Source organism: Eutrigla gurnardus (assembly GCF_963514095.1).
Source record: "Eutrigla gurnardus genome assembly, chromosome: 14".
NCBI classification, from domain to species: Eukaryota; Metazoa; Chordata; class Actinopteri; order Perciformes; family Triglidae; genus Eutrigla; species Eutrigla gurnardus.
The window spans coordinates 24,549,290-24,570,444 of record NC_139937.1 but is presented as its reverse complement, the minus strand read 5'-3'; the positions used below and the strand labels follow the sequence as shown (position 1 = coordinate 24,570,444).

Genomic DNA, 21,155 nt, shown 5'->3' with positions numbered 1-21,155 from the left:
GTCTTAATATTTGATGATAATAAGCGACGCCTACAGCCTAAAACCAAACGAGTAGTTTTAGTCTTAGACAGGGTGCGAGTTACGGGGGAGCAGGGGGAGCCATGGCTCCCCTGGTGGCCACCTGAGCTCCCCTGGAAACATGATTTGTGAAATTTGGGGGGAGCTCTAAAATATTGATATGATTGCCAAATTAATTATATTTTGGCCATGGTTTTCCCTCAAAGGTGTAAAATAAGAGAAATAAAATTGTATTTTTAGTTCGTGATTCATGAAAAAAGTGTTGCCTGCTTGCACGTCGGAGGCGCTTGAAGCGTGGGGCGCTGTATTGTAAATAATAGGCTATTGCCATATTGTTCATGGTTGGTGCCGCTGGCTGCTCTTATCGCGTGTTTGGCTCTGTGATGTATGATGTGATGATGATCGATCGGGGTGTTTCATGTAAATATTGTACATAGACCTATGGTGTGCGTGCAACGGATTTTCTCTTTATAATAGGCATATGCTGTTGCTATTAATGACAGGATCAGCATTTAAACTTTGCCCCCCTCAAAAAAAAAAAAAAAAAAAAAAAGATCGCCCGCCCCCAGCCCCGGCTCCCCCGGACACCGTGGTATAACTCGCACACTGGTCTTAGAGTATTACAATTAACTTGTGACAGATGAAGTACACCGAGCACCACAGTCATATAGAAAGTATCTGCTTCCAGCTTTTCCTCATTAAAACTGCACGCGTCTTCGGAAGCACTTCTGCATATTTGTGTTTTCTCTCATTTTATTGTGGATACGGTTCCAATGTACCGACATTCCTTTGTGTTCCCCGTATCTCTGACAACTTCCTGTTTGTGCTACAGGTGATTATGTTCAGAAACACTTTCTGTTATATGACTTGAAATCCTCGTAACATACCGATAGCAATGAATACATTAAATGCACTTACATGAAAAAATAAATGTCATCTGTGGCCGTGACAGGACTGTAAGAACCCCGTCCAATCAAAAAATTCAGGCCGGAGAAAATAATTGGACGGCCTGCCTGTCTGTACTGTACCTTTAAGGTGCTCGTAGCTTCTTTTAAGGAAGAACTGGCTACAGTTTGATCCCGATCATTGTCTGAAGCCTCACACAGATTTAGTAGTTATATCAGGAACTGCTGCAGGTCCTCCTTGTTGCCAGTAGAGGGCGACAACACATCTTTTTCGTCCCACCAGGGGAAAATAGTTTTGCAGCCAGGGTTCACACACAAACAAAATACAGAAAACCACACCGACAGATCTTTACTGGATGTATTTGGTGTATCTTCGTACCTTTAACAGAGATGTGCTCTTGTTGAGGATGCAAATCCATTGAATATCAATTTTGCGAAAACTACTAACTCCGGGCTGATACGATCCAGAGTCCGTCTCAGTGACATCATTGATGATGATGAATCTGCAGGAGTGAACCCAGGCTTGACTTTGTTGTTCATGTCAGAATGGATAATAATGGCTGAATCATCACATCTCTGTTTCGATGGTTCACATTTCTACCAAATTTTATTTCTGGGGACATTTTCAGGGCGGAACTGTTGTCTCCACCGCTGATACACCTGTCAATGCAAACAGTGAGACAAAAACAGGAAATGAGATATCTCACAGCGGTTATCATCAGCAATAAAACATAATCTCATAATAAAGATGCATACCTCTCATGGAGATATTCTCTCCGTCCACAGGACAAACTTTTGTCTGTGAAGCAGAAACATTTTATACAGAATGATTATTAGACAAAACAGGAAGTATATATATATATATATATATAATATATATATATATATATATATATATATATATATATATATATATATATATATATATATATATATATATATATATATATATATATATATATATATATATATATATATATATATATATATATATATATATATATAACACTTCCGGTGATGGTGCTTTCGAGGAACAAAGAAAAGACATGAGAATCAGACAGCTGTTTGTTTTCTATCAATAATCAACTGTTTCCAGTTTGTGTTGTTTTCATTTTATTTATGGATTTGCGTGGAACTGAAGACAGATGAATTTGCTTGAGGCGTGAAAGACTTGTTTAAAATAAAAGAGCAAGCAAACTACATCATTGCAGAAATTCTACTGTTATTAACTAACAGTGGAAAACCCTGATCTGAATTATTGTGTCAATCATATACAGAATATAGAAGAAAAGAAAGAAATCTCCATCATGATAATTATGATCACCACAAAGTATAGGACATACACGTTTGCTTTACAACACACATATGATAAAATATTAGGTAAGGCATATTTATACTTCAAAATACTAGAATAAAAAATAAGAAAAATAAATAAAAACCTCTCAAAGACAGGATCTGGTTATTGACTTTGTGCATACAGGCAATTTAAGAATGCTAGCCAGCATGTGCATCATGAAGTCAACAGAACAAGGTCTTAATAAAAGGCTTATGTGAGTCACAACAGCTGGCTGGAAATAGCTTTGATTACATGTTCAGAGAACTGCATTTGTATAAATATATCTACAGTAATTCATTCTGACTTTTTCTATCAGATTAAACACAAATTAACTCATTTGTGTGTTAACATTTGTACGATAGGTGTTTCATTTTAATAAACACGACGTGAGGAATAAAGATATCAGCCGATAATGAGGCAACGGAAGTTTTTACGGTTGGGAAACATGCAGCAACTCGTCTGTTGCAACAGGCATGAGAGCGACGGCGATGCCTTTACGTTGCAGAGCATGTAGGTTTGTAAGATGACCCTTTGGATGTAAAGTCAGGACATCTCAGTCTTTGCTTTATTCTTTTTTTAACGCATTCTCTTCATTTAATGGAAGTGCAATATTAATACTTATAAATCCCTTTAAATGGTTGATGTTTCTCACTAAACTCATATTAAGACAATGTTCCCTGAAAACACTTCCCACACTGGCCTTTTTATCCATAATTTAAAACTTATACGTGTCAAAACAGTCATGCAGGGGTTTTTCCTGTACATACTGGCATCCATTCAATCAATATACATCTTATTAATAATATATTATCGACACCATCGTTATCAAGTTAGACTATTAGTGCGTTTTGATATTACACAGGTTCATCAAATGTCTTTGAATAGCACAACCAGCCGGCTCGTCAGCATCACACCTTCTTTTTTTTTTTTTTGCCGTCGATGCAACCTCGTGAGAGCGAAGCATCAAAGTGATGTGATGCCTGAACTTCCCGCGGACGCCAGGGACGATCGGCGATCAGCGTCCTACGACCTTTCGGCACGATTTGAACACACACACACACACACACACACACACACACACACACACACACACACACACAGACACGCACACACACATATTGTCTAGAAGAGATAACACTTTGGCCACTTGCGCTCAAACGTGTTGTGCTTTAGGTTTTTTCAATCAGAGAGCTAAAAAAAAGGGAGGGGGAGGAAGTAGAAGATGAGACATTTAGCGTTGGCGGGAAAATCAACACATTCTTCAGATAATTGGAAAACGCTTTAAAAAAAGGAGCAGTGAAACTGGACTGCTTGAATTAACAAAACCTTTCCAAATCATCATCAACACGAGGCCAGTGAAGTTACAGCACACATGGCTTATCTTCTGGGGATGTCATGAACACAGGAAGGAGAGGAGAGAGGGTTTGCTCTCTGATGACAGACAGTAGATACAAGGGATCAACAAAGCTCCAACCCCGATGCTTCGACTGGCAGCAGACACGGTGACAGTTACATGTGAATGACAAAGCAACAAAAGAAACACGGTCGCTGCACCTTTTAGAGCCCATGTACTACAGTGGAGGCTAGAAACGTAGTTTACATCTGTCCAGTGGGTCACGCTCGGACCACAAAGAGTTCCAGTTTCCCAAATGATGGTGTGATGTGTAGGGGGGCATCCGATGGAGGAGGGGCAGCATGAGGGAGGGGGAGTGGTACATTATATATACGACAAATCTGAAGAAATCTAACAGGGCAGAACATGTTTGGGGCTGCCACGGCGTCTCGCGTAGCCGAGGGATCAGGGAAGGATCGCGATTCATTTGGCTTTGATTTCCGTGTAGTTGCTGCCATCATCCCCCCTCCCTGAGGCCCCCTCCCTGGGCCTGGCGCCGATAAACTCCAGAGCAGCGTAGTTCAACTCTTGCCTCTCCAGTCCTGCCATAGAGCCCACAGGTGGATAATCCCCGTCTTCTCCCTGCAGACAGAAGGGACTAATCAGACGAGTGGCCAGGTGCCGGCGACACCTCCGGGGCGACAAAGGGGAGAGCGCGACAGACAACATAAAGAAAAGATGTTAGTGGTTACTGGTCGGACAACTGACTGGGAGACTATGGGTGCATCCCAACTCTCTTAAGTTGCATCCACGCAACGTCGGAGCCCCTCCCACTCCGACGCACGGCGAGACGTAAGGAAACCACGTGGAGAGGGAGGGAGAACTCGTTTCAGCTGATCACAGCTGGATCAGCTGATCACACCTGGATCACATGTCAGTTGGATCTCACAGCTGCAGAGACTTTTGATGGCGTCTGTGTCTGAACTCCTGTTACCCGTTGAACAAACATACATGAATAAAAGCCGGTGTTCTGTATTTCTACTGGCAGTAAAAAAGTTTATATTATTTATCTGGAATTTGCATATGTAGTTGTTGATATTCTGATTGCGATTTGGGTCTTTAAATTTTACTATTAATATTTCTACTGGAAAATATGAATGAGAGTAAATGTTTACATTTAATTCAGGAATTATCAGCCTCATTTGACTGAATATGACAATAAAGTATTTCTTGCTGACTCTCCGATTATAATTATATCCATAATAAAATTTAAAGGGGGAAGTAACAGATCATCACAAGAGAAATCTTTCTTATAAATAATAAAGATATTTGTGTAACTGTGAATATGACTAAAAAAATGCAAATATACATATATAAAACTTGTAGTTAACTAAATCAGTCATCTGTCTCGACTCCAGTGATGTTGAGATGTATCAGATCAGTCCCATCAGCTGCATCGTCCAATCAATAACTGATACGTTCTAGATGGCGGATCAGAGCAACTTCTCGGTGATGAGCGAAATAAGAGACTTGGGATGAACCCGAGATGTTTCGTGTTAGTTGGGTAATTAGTGTTAGCGATGAGGCAGCCATGCAGAAGGCAGAACCGTGAAAACAAGCGGCAGTACACAGAAGCTGATATGCCAGGAGATGCATCTGTCACTGAGGCTTGTGTTTTTAATGGGGATTCGTTTAGGAACCTTACCGTAGTCTCCTCTAGAATGGAGTTAAACTTTGAGCCCAACAGCTCTGTCTTAAGCTGTGCGAGAGTTAGGGGAGAGAAAAAACAGACAGAAAAAACGCAGAGAAGCGATGAAAGCAAGAGAAAACAGTGTGTGGAAAGGTCATGGGTGGAGCTTGGACTGCTAGTGGGAGAGACTCGTTTTCAGAGGTCAAACTCGGCTCTCGCAGTTTAAAAGCGGTTGCATGACACAAAACTGTAACCCCAAAACAATATGAGAACGGTCATCCAGCCCATCCTCCACCATAATGATAATCATTGACATCGGCATGTCTCACCACTTTCTTCCTCAGATTTTGTTTGTCCTTCTTGACTGCGCTGTAGTACAACGCTGGGTTCTCCAGGACCACGTCCTGCCTAGGGTTGCCATTCTCTCTGGGGGGACGGAGTCACATAATCAGACTCGGCCCTCGACTGCCACTAACGCAGGGCGACACGCCAAGCCTGGGCATCCATTGTAAAACAACAAGCTCTGTGAGGTTATGCTGGAGGCGCGACCGTGGGTGTGAGTGACGGGGTTATTTTATGGGTTTAGTCGCTGAGCTCAACACCCTCTTCAGGGGTGGTTCGTCAAAGAAAGCGTGCAGAATTTGGGGGGCCAAATATGCCGTTGAGGCCAAAATAAAGCACCTTGGTTAAGAGGGCCACCTGGGTTTGATTTAGCACAGCAGGTCAAGGATACAGAAGCAGAGCAGGGACTCGAGCCTGCAAAATATAAGGTTAGTCCAGCTTCGCTAACCCGCTCCACAAGGCAGCCAAATGTGGATCTTCCAAGGATTTCAGCAGGGACTTGGTGTGGCAAAAGAAACTGCTGAATTGCTCTGGAGAAATGGTTCAATCCCACATTCACTCATACACAATGTGCATCAATGCGTTTTAGAATGGATGACGAGGCTCAAGTGTTTCCTTGGATTTACAGAAGATGCTTTGTGAGGAAAATGGCGTCGGCCTCTCGTTTGGCTGGTCTGTACTCACTTTTTGTTGTTGTGGCCGACGTATCTCACTGCCGCAATGATGAAGGCGATGACCGCCACTCCTCCGATGGTGCCGACGATGACGGCCATCATGTACTTTTCTGAAAACAAAAAAAAAGGTGAGCAAGATTAAAAATGAGGACATACGAGTCCGTTATGTATCGTTATGAAGACGAGAGAATTCAAAGTATGAGGCTGACAATGATCTGTATTTTTTTTTATTGTCACAATCCAGTGAACGAAAACATCAAAGGTGTTGAGCAGGTTTTAAAGTAATCCCACAGGACTACAACAGCTCATAATCCTACAAAGCAACTAACACACAGGGATTAATCATCAAATAAATATCAACGATTTTGTAAATTTCCCTGGTGTGGCACTCATAGGATTAACTTATCTTAGAAAAAACTAATTTTGATCAATTCCTGGTTGGATCAGCGAATGGAGTTGCAAAGTTCACTTTTTCACCATCCTTCTCTAAAGTAGAAGTTAAACTGCCGTCGCTATGACTTGGGTCGCAAAACCCCCGAAAACAAAGCATCTGGTGTCAAAAGTCCCGTCAAGTCAACTCCATCGATGGCACTCATCCATTCCTACTCAAGAACAAATAAAAAACAATAACAACAAAATTCAAATATATAATTATTTTTCCGGAAAAAAGCCTTAATTATCTCCTAAAACAGCTGGGCACTCTGGGCTCTGTAGGTTTTTCAACCTACAGAGCCCAGAGTGTTGTTACTCAAACAGAAGGAAACGGTGCATTTGTTTGGGGATTATTGAGCGTATATGCAATCAGGTCAAAAGGGTCATTCCGTGTCATTTCATAAAATTTCTGAAAATCTTCCCACCTGACCATCTCAGAATGTCCTGAAAAAATTCAAGTACAAAGACACACTTGTTCATAGGACAAATCCAAAATATTAGGTCTCTACTGTCAATAGTTTTCTCATGAAACATCATTGAATGAAGGGTAGTTTAGACGGTTTTTGGCATCATGCTCTGAAAAGCCATTTTTAAACAGCAATATCTGGAAAACTATCTCACCTGTGGCCTTCAAAATTTTTACAGAGTATATGTGTTACTAATAGCCTCCAGACATGGAATATCAGGGATGTAGCTCAATGATAACCTAGTATGGTAGGTACTTAAAAAGGGGCTTGTTGAAATAAAGTAGTACATTTGAAGGGTGGCTGAGCTCCCATATTTGCAGATAAAAGACTTCTATCACTTCTGCCTCTATCTCTGGGGTTAGCTTAAACATTCTACAAAATATGGTCTCTCTTAGATTATTAGTTTCACAGATATTAAAGCTCAAAAATGGAAGTAAACACATCTTTGCCCAACTTCAGGGTCATATTCCAAAAAACTGACAACACCTATCAGGTCCAAACTTACTTTTTTTGAAAGATCATATTCTTGTTAAAATCATATTTAAAAATTGGGAGGGTGTTTTGCCTCAATTTGTCGCAGTGATTTTTTAAAATCCTGATATTGGTGGGGTTTTTGTGGCCGTTTTTGGTACTGCATGTCTTATTATCCTACAAGTAAACATCACAGCAGGGCAATTCAAATGTGTTTTTTACCATTTACCAAAGACTTACATGTGACTAAATGCTACTGATAAATTTAGCCTCACGAAAACATTAAAATGTAGCACAGTTGTAGTTACAGAGGCAATAAGTCCTTGAATGTGAGTTAAACATGGTGAAAGCAGCTTTTAATGTCTTATGAACAAATATAGCATAATATTGAAGACTGTACATTTTGTCATACTTTAAGTACATAAATTACACAACTAAACCAAATAATAATCTTAATTTGAGCATAAAGATTTTGAATTACAGTAGAAAAGTCTCCAAAGTTTGATATTGAATAACAGTTTGTCTCTATGCTCACTATGAGACAATATGTGAGTTATGATCACAAAAGGTGGATAGGAAGTATCAGAGATGTTTCAGATCAAGATGAAGATGTACTGGTTCAGTTCATGCACCCACATGGCCCTACCAAGAGTTTCTACTGGCCAAGAAGAGAAGACATGTGCAATGTCCCACTGCAGCATAGAATTGCCAGATTTGACGTTCCCTCTACAGAAACTGGGCGCATGTATGCCATCAAGAAAGATGAGCACAACAGAGCAGAGATTTACATTACACAATTTCTAAAGTGACTGACAAATTAATGAATGTGACGAAGGAATTGGATCTAAAAGATGAAAAATGTGATCCTCACAGTGAGCATAGAGAGAAACTGTTATTCAATATCAAACTTTGGAGACTCTTCTACTGTAATATAAAATCTTTATGCTCAAATTGAGATTATTATTTGATTTGGTTGTGGTATTTATATACTTAAAGTATGACAAAATGTACAGTCTTCAATATTATGCTATTTTTGTTCATGGTTTAAGACATTAAATGCTGCTTTCAGCATGTTTAACTCACATCTAAGAACTTATTGCCTCTGTAACTACAACTGTGCTACATTTTAATGTTTTCGTGAGGCTAAATTTATCAGTAGCATTTAGGCACATGTAAGTCTTTGGTAAATGGTAAAAAACACAATTGAATTGCCCTCCTGTGATGTTTACTGGTAGGCTGTTAGGACATGCAGTACCAAAACCAGCCACAAAAACCCCACCAATATCAGGATTTTAAAAAATCACTGCGACAAAATGAGGCAAAACACCCTCCTGATTTTTTAATATGATTTTAACAAGAATATGATCTTTCAAAAAAAGTAAGTTTGGACCTGATACGTGTTGTCAGTTTTTTGGAATATGACTCTGAAGTTGGGCAAAGATGTGTTTACTTCCATTTTTGAGCCTTAATATCTGTGAAACTAATAATCTAAGAGAGACCATATTTTGTAGAATGTTTAAGCTAACCCCAGAGATAGAGGCAGAAGTGATAGAAGTCTTTTATCTGTAAAACTGGGAGCTCAGCCACTCTTCAAATGTACTACTTTATTTCAACAAGCCTCATTTTAAGTACCTACCATACTAGGTTATCATTGAGCTACACCCCTGATATTTCATGTTTGGAGGCTATTAGTAACAGATATACACTGTAGAAATTTTGAAGGCCACAGGTGAGATAGTTTTCCAGATATTGCTGTTTAGAAATGGCTTTTCAGAGTATGATGCCAAAAACCGTCTAAACTACCCTTCATTCAATGACGTTTCATTAGGAAACTGTTGACAGTAGAGACCTAATATTTTGGATTTGTCCTATTAACAAGTGTGTCTTTGTACTCAAATTTTTTCAGGACATTCTGAGATGGTCAGGTGGGAGGCATTTGATGAATTGACACGGAATGACCCAAAATAAACTACAATGCCTATGTGCACAGTAATGAAGGAACACTTTTTGGTCGGTTTGTTTTGGTCTTTTCATGGGATTTGATTACAATAAGAACAATGTAGAATATCACCAGACTTACTGCATGACATATAAGAATGCTGTTAGAAGGATGATGAACAGACAGGAGTAGATGCATGTCTAAAGGAATCAGACCTAAATAATGGCTTTTGGTGTATGGTTCGTCTCAACTCACTCTCCTGCTGTAGCTCCAGGTGTATGCTCTCTCTTCCGTACATGTTGTAGATGCTGCAGTGGACGTTGACGGCGGGGCCGCCGTTGTCGATGCGCTCGCCTTTCTCCCGCAGCTTTATCATACCCGTGGAGGTATGTCCATCCGTGTGCGTGTAGAAGTTGTACCGGCCGTCCGTTTCATTGATGGTGACGTTCTGGTCGGGCAGGTAGAACTCAATGGTGGGTTCAGGGTTTCCTGTTGCCATGCAGACACACTGGACACCCTCCCTCACTACAGTGCACTTTGACTCCTCCAGAAGGATTGGGGCATCTATTAAAGGAGGAATTATATGAATATGATACATAAGTACATTTATGCTGCTCCAATTTAATCTCTAGCAAATGAGTTAAACAAATTCTGAGCTCCGTTTGAGGCCATCGGCAGCCAACAAGTAAGAACAGCTCGGCCGGTTGCACCTTTCACACCCGTCACCCTTTCTAAGCATGAATTTTGGGATGTTCGACCGTGTGAACTCCAAAAAAAAGGCATCAGGACCACAAGGTATGAGTGGAAGGGACCACAAACCGGTGTTCACCGTGGCATTCATCCTGTCCCCGGATCAGTCAGTCATACCCACATGCTTTAAGAAGTCCATCGTCATTCCTCTGTCCCAAAGCTCAAGGAAGGGCCTGGGATTAAACACCTCAAAATGCATATGGATCCTGACTTCCTGACAGGCAGATCCCAGGTCCCAAACCTCATCGTTAACACGGGAGCACCCCAGGGGTGCGATTTGGGCCCCATTCTGTTTTTACTGTACACACACACACACACGCACCAACATGACCAACTGGTTTATGGACACAACCTACTACTAAACTTCAGTAGGGCTATAGAGCTGATAGTTGACTTTGGGAAGAAGCAGGGAAGGAACAACGCCCCCATTGATATCAACTCGTCCTCGGGGAAGACGATGAAGACAAGAAAACTCCTCATGCACCTCAAACACCTGAGGAAGTTATGAGTATTAACTTCAAATGCTGAGGAATTTCTACTCCTGCACCCTTGAGAACATCCTGGCAGGGAACACCACTGCCTGGTATGGGAGCAGCACAGAACGAGACCACGAGGCCCTACAAAAGGTGGTTGGCTCAGCTGAACATACAAAGATACTGTGCCCTACCCTTCCTAAAGGACACTTACACCAGGCACTACAAAAATAAGGGTAGGGGAATCATTAAGGATCTCAACCGGAAGGATGTACCGGATACGCCATGCTAGCACTGAGAGGCTCAAGAAGAGCTTCAAGGATCCTCAATGAGGTCACTGCCTAAAACCTACAGATCATTATATTTCCATATTATGTTGGGTGGTGAAACAACTCACACTCAACCGTGATGTTGAAGGAGCTGCTGGCTCTTCCGTGCTCGTTCTCCGCCAGGCAGCGGTACTGTCCGTCTCCCTGCGGTGTGATCTCTACGACCTCTAGAACCGAGAGCTCGTCGGCGGTGATGGTGCCCACCAGCTCCCCGTCCTTCAGCCAGGTGAGGGTCGGGGCCGGGCTGCCCTGAGTGCTGCAGTGCAGGGCCAGTGTGGATCCTTCTTGTACCGTCATAGAGTCGTTGACCACGGGCTCGCGGGGAGGGTCTGCAAACACATTTAGGAATATAATTCATTAAATATCTTAATCGGTTACACATTTACACTTTCCTGGAAGTCTAAGCCATACTTCGGGCCCACTGGAGGGAAGGGAGGAATGGGAGAACCAGGACTGTGTCAGACCCTACTGCAATAAAACAAGTAGTTTTCAAATGGGACTTTGGTGCTCAGAATCATTACTGCTTTTGCCCACCGGGAGCCGCCATAATCAGCACAAAATGAAAGTTCATTACTCTTCCTTTAAGATGATGAAAAGTCAAGACTGCATTAAATTACTTATACCTTAAACTAAAGCAAATTACACAATGCTTTCAAATAACATATCAAACAGAACTTCAAATACAACCTTCCTGCAAGTGTAGAGACAAAGATGAACTCTCAAACCAATAAAAAAAACACATGAAGAATCCTTTAAACGCCATAACCTTTAAGAATGATCATCTGTCTGTGATTTTTAAGGCACTATCGATCAACACTGCAACAAGAAATCGACAGCTATGAAAAGCAAAGAAGCAGTGACATTAAAACAAGTTTCTTTCTTGTTGTGAAGATTAATTGGCCGTGGCATTCTATGGTCACAGTCTGACTGTGACTTGTTCCACAACAAAAGTAACTTGATTTATTGTACTATTAGTATGTTGTATGGATTTGGGACACAGCTCAGATTTCTTTCTTTTTTTTCCCTTCAGAATATTTCACCATACTCTTCTTTATTGTTCTGCCATCGCCTCCTCGTGGCTCTGAAGCTCTGCAGTGGTTATTGATTTATTGGTGAAGCAAGGACAGTCGGGGAAAACACTGAGCATCCGTGTCAACGGCAGCTAAAGGGGCGATTTGAGAAGTTCTTATAAATGTTTTCGGGCTGTTTTTATTTGTTCCCTGTTGAATTTAGCTGTCCTTAATCCAGATGCAGGCTGCAAACTTACTATTTTTAATGGACTATTCCTATTCCTCCCTGATTCTCCACTACATACTAACTGAATACAGCTTGTATGTGTGTGTTGGCGTATGCTGTTTCATGGACTTACACTTGACAGCCAGGTACAGAGAGGTGTTCATGACGCCGTAGCCGTTGTCCCCGACACAGGTGTAGATTCCCTCCTGCGCGGGCGTCACGTCGTCCAGGGAGAGGGAGATGTTGGACGCCGTGTCCCACAGCAGCTGCTGGTCTCCGAACATCCAGGAGATCCTGGAAGGGGGGTTGCTGTCCACCTCGCAGTGCAGCATCACAGAGCTGCCCTCCATCACCTCCGAGGACACGTTCACCCACACGGAGCGAGGAGCGTCTGTGACGAAAAGTAAGGCGGGGAATTTAATATCTCAGGTTTGAAAAAAAATCTGATTTTGCAACATATAACACGACATTAAAGAGGATACGTTTGAGTTCGGACAACCTCCGAGTCAAGTCCCTTGGAAAAGCATCATCATTTCTTGATGACCTTCTAGTGTGAGGTGCTCCTCAACTTACACTTGACGTCCAGAGAGATGAGCCTCTCATAGACCAACGTGGTGTTGGGGTAGTAGACCCTGCAGCCCAGGAGCTGCCCGTTGTGCATAGGTCTGGGCGTGAAGGTGAGGGTGCTGGAGAGTACCGCGGTGTTGCTCTCCTCCAGGGAGTCGGAGCTGAACTCGGGGTCGGGCAGGTAGTCGGTGTACATCCACTGGATCTCCGGCGTCATGTCGGGGCAGTTGTCCGGAGCGTAGCAGGTCAGCTCCAGACTCTCGTCGCTGACGATCTCCTCTGGGACGTCGATGTTGGGTTGATCTGGTGGACAGTAAGAGGAACTTTGTGTGGAAAGCAGTGACTTCATGTAGAGATGCAAGAAACCAAAAATAAGCAGAAAACAAGAGTGTAAATCTTTGAAGGCTTTGTCGCAGGAAACTGGATTCGCTTCAGGTTTTTGAAGATGCTTCACCTCTCATCCAAGAAGCTCCTTCAGATATTGTTGGCTAGTGAGGAGTACAGATATTTAACCCTGCAAAAAGGTGAAGACTCCAGAAGTCCAGTTGCCTGCGACAAAGCCTTCAAAGGTTACCATGATGTGGATGGACAGACTAGAGCAAAGATATTCTGATCAATAAAATATAATGATAAAGCCGAAATGGAAAGGTTGCAAATGTCTTTCTTCAGTATTTTCAGCCTTGAAGAGTGACCAGTGACTCACCCAGAACTTTGAGCTCAGAGAAGTCCGGGTACGTGTACATGTTGGCTCCACCGAGGTCGGCGCGGAAGTAGTACCTCCCCGAGTGCTCGGTGCCGATGTTGTTGATGAGCAGGGTGCAGTTCCTCTGGTGCAGGTCGCCCAGCAGCTTGGTGCGGCCCTTGTAGCTCTCGTGCACGACGTCCGTGCGCGACTTGAAGACGACGGGAGGGAAGAGCTGAGGGTACGGCTGGCCGAAGTACCAGATGCCGTGGGTGCCGCGGTACGGCCGGATACCAGACGGGTACATGAAGGTGCACGGGATGACCACGCAGGAGTTGGTCATGGCCGAAATGTCCCGAGGAACCCAAACGTTCCACTGGCAACTGGCATCTGTTATCAGAGATGGAGCGTAAGGTCGCTGCGTGCATGGCGGTGAATGTGAAGTACAGTGGAATTGTGGGATATTTTACCGTTGATGATCAACAGCAGCGGTAAGAAGAGCTCCAAACACCACATGGTCTCCGCTCAACGCTGGACCATAGACCTCTGCAACACATAAGATCCTTTCAGTCACGGCACATGAATCATCAAGAGAAATATAAATGTGTTGTTTACAGCCTCGGTGCTGCTGCATGACTCACCACATGCATCTCAACAAGAATCACACTAAAATTAAAATGTTTCTGAGGTTTACCAGCATGGCAAAAAGAGTAAAAGTCAAATTCTACAAAGGAATATCGAGTCTAAAGATCAGTGATTCAGATACATATTAGTATATAATATATACCGGTTTTATTTATCTCATCTTATTTATTCAAATGTCTTTGCTTCCTCCGTGTTGTGTCGTTCACCCTTATTCTCATTCTATCCGACTTATATGGTTTTATTTTTCTTTCATGCAGCACTTTGTATCATTAAGAAAAGTACTATATAAATCATAATAATTATGTTTATATAAATTAAAATATAAATTTGTATTCACTCTCATTTGTAAAATATGTGAAGGGTTATGAATGTATTAGTTTAGCATTTCTGTGCTTTTATATGTCCATTTGCTATCTGAAACTTAACAATTGAATGTACTTCTACTTCAATTTTATTTTGAGCTGTGGTTGTAAATTCAACTTTATTAGCTAATATTTTGTGCAGAATTAAAAATACTTTTAAAACAAATATGGATGAAGATGCTTGTTTCTGTAAAAAGAAGTGCTGTGATTGGTTCCTGTGTGTGTTTTTTTTTTACCTTGAAACGCTGGTTAGAAACAGACAGAAGCTCTGCAGTGTGTCAGCAGCTCCACTAGAGGGAGTTCAAATCACACCCAGACAGCCGGACAGCCTTCTTCTCTGAAAACAGAAAGTGACATCAGCATCATCAGGCGATGACATCACCCCCCCTCGCTCTCACGCTACCGTAGTAAGTGACACGACCACGCCAACTCAGCACCTGCTTGCTCGCCCTCAGTGGAGTCCCTCATTGCTGTGAATGGCGCCCACTGTGGACCCAGCTGTGACACCAGACCTCATCATGTCATCAGCAGATTACGGACACCACTGTATCTACGCTTCTCCCTTAAATAAATCAGCGGTGTAAGGAGGGTGATGACATTCACTCATTTAAGAAGTCACACAAATCATTATTTTTTTTCTAAATCCATGTTATAGTGTTTCACAAAGGCAGCTAAATAAAAATAAAAGTGAATATCGTGTAGAAATAGGAAAGAAAATGAAAATAAAAACACTTTTTAAAAGATATCAAAATGTTAAAATAAAAATAAGGAAGGGCTGTCCTCAAAAGTATGTTTTAGGACTTAAAGGGACAGTGTGCAGGATTCAGGGGGCTCTGTTAGCCCTCTTCCCGGACTCCAGAACAGACTACCAAACACAAGTTCAAGAGATGGTCTTTTGCATTTTTACGTTTCCTTAAAGGCCACCGTAGTTCGTCGTTGTTGTCTTTTATTACGACCTCTTAGCAATGTGCACAACGGTTTTGCTGATTACTTTTAATTAAAAGTAATCAGTAAAATCTTAAATCTATTCTCAAAGCGGGAGCCAGTGTGATCTATTCTTGGGAGCCAGTGTAAAGAGGCTAAAAAAGATCGATGTGATAATGGTTAAAAGCCTGGCAGCTGATGTCTCACATCTATAATGTGGTGAACTTGTTAGCAAAGAGTTGCTTATTTAACATCCAGCAGTTTCTACCCAACCTTGTAATTAAATTGGAGTTGTGTTTCTGGTCACCTGAAGATGAATGGATGTCTGATATTTACTCTCTTCTAGCTCCATTTTGGTCTCCACCAACTCCTGAGGGAAATATCTGGCTCTTTAGCTGCTATATGCTCCGCTATGTTCACCAGCCAGTCTCACACTGTGTCTGCCTGCTCTTTGGAGTCAATCAATAGGCTGCTGCAGTAATCCAGACGTGACGAGATGAAGGCAAAAAGAGTCATTCAATTTCCATTCCAAAATCCAACAACAGATGGTTTTGTTCACTTTATTAAATGAGAAAACTACAAGTTGGGTCTGGATTCTGTTCTTATCTATCTTTGTTTTGTCTGGATGTAATAAGAATAATCTGGAACTCTCCAGTCAAATCAAACTGACGATAAATAACAACGACTAACTCACAAATAATAACACTTATCACTCTCTTGTAAATGTTACCCCATTACATTCACTTAGCCTCGACCGCTCACACAGTAATATATGTGTCACTGCTTTCTCTGTGAGTTGAAATTTACATTTTCAACGCGCTAATTAGCAGAGTATAATTTAACATCATTTCTCAGGTGTTCCTCAGGCGATGACGGTCTGAACCGTATGTTAATGTTCACTTTGACGGTGACTGTTACCTGTGCAGCGGGTGTAGAATTAATACATGCAGAGATAGAAGCGGAGGATTTAGCCCGTGCTGCAGCAGCCGGTGTGTGCAGATGGCAGACTGAGAGTGGATTGTGCATTAGAGCTTCGTGATTAACACGTCCCAACATCTCACGGAGAATTCACGTCCAATATTAGCCTCGTCGCTTTTGTTTTTCTGTTGTTTTCTCGTAATTTCAAGAAGCCGTGGATTTCTTTTCCCCACGGAGCTCACCGTGCACCGTGCAGTCACAAATGCATCGCTATTAGACGACTCAAGGCACGTTTATTTGCCTTCTACTTTCCCATTTGCAACTCTTCTTTAAACATGCAAGAACCTTTTTAAGCTGATGTGGTGAACTTGTTAGCAAAGAGTTGCTTATTTAACATCCAGCAGTTTCTACCCAACCTTGTAATTAAATTGGAGTTTCTGGTCACCTGAAGATGAATGGATGTCTAATATTTTCTCTTTAAGCTCCATTTTGGTCTCCACCAACTCCTGAGGGAAATATCTGGCTCTTTAGCTGCTACATGCTCCGCTATCTAGTCTCAAACTGTGTCTGCCTGCTCTTTGGTGGCTTCAGTGGGGTTTTAAGAGCTTTTTCGATGTCTCCTGTGGCCGAAAACATCTATGAGAGAGGAGAGCGTGAACCATAGCCGTAAAGTTGCAGGCCGGACCGATACAGCGTGAGCTAAAACTCACTATGAAGCTCTGTAAAGCTGAGGGGAGAAATATCCACTCCAGCCATTTACAAAGTCACATTTTCAGACCGTCGTGACGCAACCGTCGTATTGTAACAATCCCAACTTTTCTCCAGTGTTGCGTCAAGCTCCACCATCTGCACTTCAACAAAAGGCCAAGAGCTGGGCAAGTGTGTCCAGGCTGTGCATCAGCAGCGGCAGGAGAGAATGGAGCCGAGCGGCCAGGCCGGACCACTGACACCACCACCAACCCCCACCAACAACAACGGGCCCCATTGATGGGGCAGACGAACGGCTGGCACCGAGCACACAGCATACGTGTGCACACGCAAACAAAACACTTGCCTCATACCAGCCTCAGCACCAGACTCCTGCTGCCTCTCCGTCCTGACTTCTTCTTCCCGTTTCTTCTCCCCGAGTTGGTCGTCCCGCTCTGAATCCCAGATGTCAGACTCTGAGGCAAAAGGGAGATAAAGGGAGATGTTAGAGGGAGACAAGGGGAAGAGAGGGAGTCTGTGCGAGCTCTGGTTTACATGCGTCGTGGGCAGCTCTGAATATGCGTTCAGGCATTTCTGGAGCCGTTCTTTGGCCCACTCGGCATTCCTTTCCTCGGTTTTGCCACTTCCCCGATCCGTTCCGGCGTGTCCCTTGGTGCCTTGAACTCCGCCGCCTCGGATCACACTTCCCTCCGCGGTCAAAGCGCAGTATGTTGACTTTCATGGAACTGTGACACGCAGATGAGGCAAGCGATGACTCAATATCACTCTGAGAAAGGCAGCGAGAGGCCACATACGGCGAGTAGGAGGAACGTAGGACTCGTGAGGTGAATGTGGTCATGTCGATTCCAGATTTACATGAGTTGGATGCATAGTTTGATCTTGTTAAATGTCACCACTTGAAAAAAAACTTAATTAAACTCGAGAGAATTTGAATTCCAGAGATGAACAAAGTGCTTCAGGGCAGGAATCATTGATCTCTGCAGACGTATGCAGATCTAATATTTTCCCTGCCGAGGAATGTCCGTGGGCGGGGAGCACAAGCGTGGATCCACTCCGAGGTCCACCTAGTTTACATACGTAAGCGCAACAAAAGGCAACTTGTGTTTCCAAGTGGCACTTTACCCCCCCACGCCCCCTTCCCACACTCTCATTGTAACATGTAACGTGAGTCACTGTGTCCAAAAGCCTTTAGGCCTCCGGCCAAGTGATGGCATCGACCGACCCTCAAGGGAATCCCTCCGTAAACCAGAGCTGAAGAGGAGAATGCTGCATTGATGAGTCGTGTTCAAACAAATACCCAGCATGCCAAACCACCCCCCACCCCCCCCCCCCTACACACACACACGCAGCATAAGCCAACACACTCCTCAGTGTGGGGTGTGCAGCTATGTGACCTTCCTCTGCCACCCTTATGTGCCACTTCACAGTGTGTTCACATGAAATGAAAGGACAAATGTTTGAAATGTATGTAATCTAAAAGCACATCAGTGCACGTTTGTCTTCGCCGCCGCCGCGTGCAGAACCTCATCCTTCTGACATCTAAACCCGCGATGGATGATTTATTTCCACGTCTCGGTTTCAGGGAACAATAAGGTCGCGGCACTTTTTATGAGTCATATCACATTATTGAAATGGCTCACACAAGCAGTCGACTGTGCCGTTTTCATTGTGAATATCGTCTCCGTGTAGAAGCGCTCCGCCGTGGCTCTTGGACAGGGTGGGGAAGAAAGGGGAAAAAAAAAAAAAGAATGGGAACCTTGTATGCAGAACACTGCCCATTGTGCAAGGCAGGAAAGTGGAGGATTTTTTTTTTTCCAGGCCCGCTCACAGCTTGTGCTTTGCCGTTTGCCCGTGACGCGCGTTGGTCCGCCACAAGCTCGGGCCCCACACTAAAATACTCAGAGGAGCAGATGGTCTTAAAACATGACTGCTCCCCCTCCCACACATGCCGAGCTGAGCTGCGATAAGCACACACACACACACACACACACACACACAAGATGCTAACATAAACACAGAGACATGCCAATGTTCGGTCTGTCCAAGGTACTGCAGAGGGTGCTGGCATGAATTAAAGATTCAGACTGGGCTTTGAGGCCACCAAAGAAAATAAAACCATTGCGTTGGCTCTTAAAATAGATACTCTGAAGTACAAGGTGCATGAATAGCTCCATGTGATTTTTCTTGCTCATAATGTGATATTTTAGCAAACAAAATCTATATCATGCAGCCTCTTTTGGTATTTACGTTTGCTGCTGTTCCTCATTTTTATTAACTTTCCTTACAAGGAATGTATGATGGTGTAGTTTATATGAGATGAGTCAGAAACCACAGAGGATGACTCGAGAATGTCAAGTGTGTGTGTGTATTTGTGCATTTTCCCTGTTTTGAACATCAGATCAGCAGGCAAAGGTTGAGATGGATGATATTTGAGACATCGGAGTGAGCTCCGACACAACGAGAGACCAGGAGCACCGACAGCTGGACTCCATCTCTCCTACCTGGCAAGACCCGAGAGTCTCTGGCCGTCCACCGGCCCGGTGGGCAGATGGCGAGCCACGGGCCTCCTCTCCCATTAGAGCGCTCTCTCCTTCCGCTCCGAACAAAAGGGGGCGACAAACGGAGCCGTCACCTGTTCGGGCCACGTCCCAACACTCGCTAAATCCATCCAAGTGAGGCAGTGGAAATGTCCAAAATCACATACAGAAAGTCTAATTGGATGAGAGGGACTTGATTTTTACAAAGCACATAAAATAGGATTTAATTAAAGGTAATAATCTGGAAACTCAAATATGTCACCACTGTATTAAAGTACAAAATTCACCAAATATCACCACATTTTTATAGAAAATAACCATGTCTCTCACTGGTTTCCATAATGCAGACCGCTTCTGCTGACTGACTTGTTAAACTGTTGTTGTGGTTGGCCGTATGTGTGAGGCTCTTCTACCTGGCATGTTTGGATGTGGTAACGTGCTCTGGTGATTACAGGCACGGCTCGCCGCTAATGGAACAGGCAGCCAAATCTGTCCAGTAATGATTGGCTGGGCTTTCAGCAGCCCCACGCCAAGAACAACACACACACACACACACACACACACACACACACACACACACACACACACACACACACACACACACACACACACACACACACACACACACACACACACACACACACACACACACACACACACACACACACACACACACACACACACACACACTCATTATCTAACTCGGCCTTACTTGTGACTCATCCAACTCTCTCACTCATCACCTCATCGATGAACGCTCACGCAAACCAGCTGTAGGTGTTTGATCCGAAAGAACAAAAAAATAAAAAAATAGCGATATGAGCTCAGATGACAGATATGAATTAATACAAAATAATCACAGAGAATGATTGGAAGTTATCACTTATTCATTCCTCCATTTGTCCTCCACCTGTCTTTCTCGCTTAAAAAAAAATCCAAAAGGTCTTAAAAAAATACAAAACAAAACAAACAACCAATCAGAAGACAGCGTTGCTGCTCACCTGTGTAGGTGACGGTGGCCGACCTCCCGGCGTTCCTGTGTGAACAGATAACAGATCCAGCAGCGTTCCCTCTGACACTCACATGCCAAGCGTAGCCAGTAAGACCTCTCGCCACTCTCTGTACCAAGCCCCAACGGTGGAGAATAAACCGCCCCCCCACCACCACCATCATCATCATCATCACCATCATCACCCCTCCCATATGAAAATCAGCCTTTCAGTGTAGCAGCATTGTTCTGAGGCTTCGCCCCGAGGCTCAACCATTCATAAATACACCCGGGGGCCACAAAGGGCCACACTGTGTCCGCCCCCCCTCTCACCCCAAGAAATATGGGTGAGGCTTTGAGCTGCGAGGCCTTGTCTATCCAGTTGCTGTACTGAGCATATTTGAGCATTTTGGATTGATGGGACACAGA

The 21,155-nt window shown here is 43.3% G+C and overlaps 1 protein-coding gene across 4 annotated transcripts; it reads right to left on the bottom strand.

Annotated features, from left to right (window-relative positions):
- Positions 1-2,019: 2,019 nt before the first annotated feature.
- mag (myelin associated glycoprotein) lies at positions 2,020-20,845 on the bottom strand. Of its 4 annotated transcripts, XM_084027509.1 has the most exons (13): positions 20,740-20,845; positions 17,548-17,656; positions 14,888-14,988; positions 14,115-14,190; positions 13,666-14,034; positions 12,969-13,265; positions 12,529-12,786; positions 11,228-11,488; positions 9,863-10,171; positions 6,309-6,408; positions 5,612-5,708; positions 5,298-5,351; positions 2,020-4,234 (listed from the first exon to the last, which is right to left on the bottom strand). In XM_084027509.1, exons 4-13 carry the CDS (start codon positions 14,158-14,160, stop codon positions 4,076-4,078), a joined length of 1,950 nt encoding a protein of 649 aa, XP_083883635.1. In that variant the 5' UTR covers positions 14,161-14,190; positions 14,888-14,988; positions 17,548-17,656; positions 20,740-20,845; the 3' UTR covers positions 2,020-4,075. The 4 variants fall into 4 exon arrangements, with proteins under 4 accessions (XP_083883635.1, XP_083883636.1, XP_083883638.1 ...); XM_084027510.1 differs by lacking the exon at positions 5,298-5,351; XM_084027512.1 differs by lacking the exon at positions 5,612-5,708 and having other exon boundaries at positions 20,740-20,843.
- Positions 20,846-21,155: the final 310 nt, after the last annotated feature.

What these genes read in the sequence shown, in the direction of transcription:
- mag (XM_084027509.1), bottom strand. Translation starts at nt 14,160, where the DNA reads ATGTGGTGTTTGGAGCTCTTCTTACCGCTGCTGTTGATCATCAACG. An exon ending in CATCTCTCTGGACGTCAAGT is followed by an intron (nt 12,787 to 12,968) that starts GTAAGTTGAGGA and finishes TTTTCGTCACAG; the next exon opens with ACGCTCCTCGCTCCGTGTGG. An exon ending in AAAATCTGAGGAAGAAAGTG is followed by an intron (nt 5,352 to 5,611) that starts GTGAGACATGCC and finishes ACTCTCGCACAG; the next exon opens with CTTAAGACAGAGCTGTTGGG.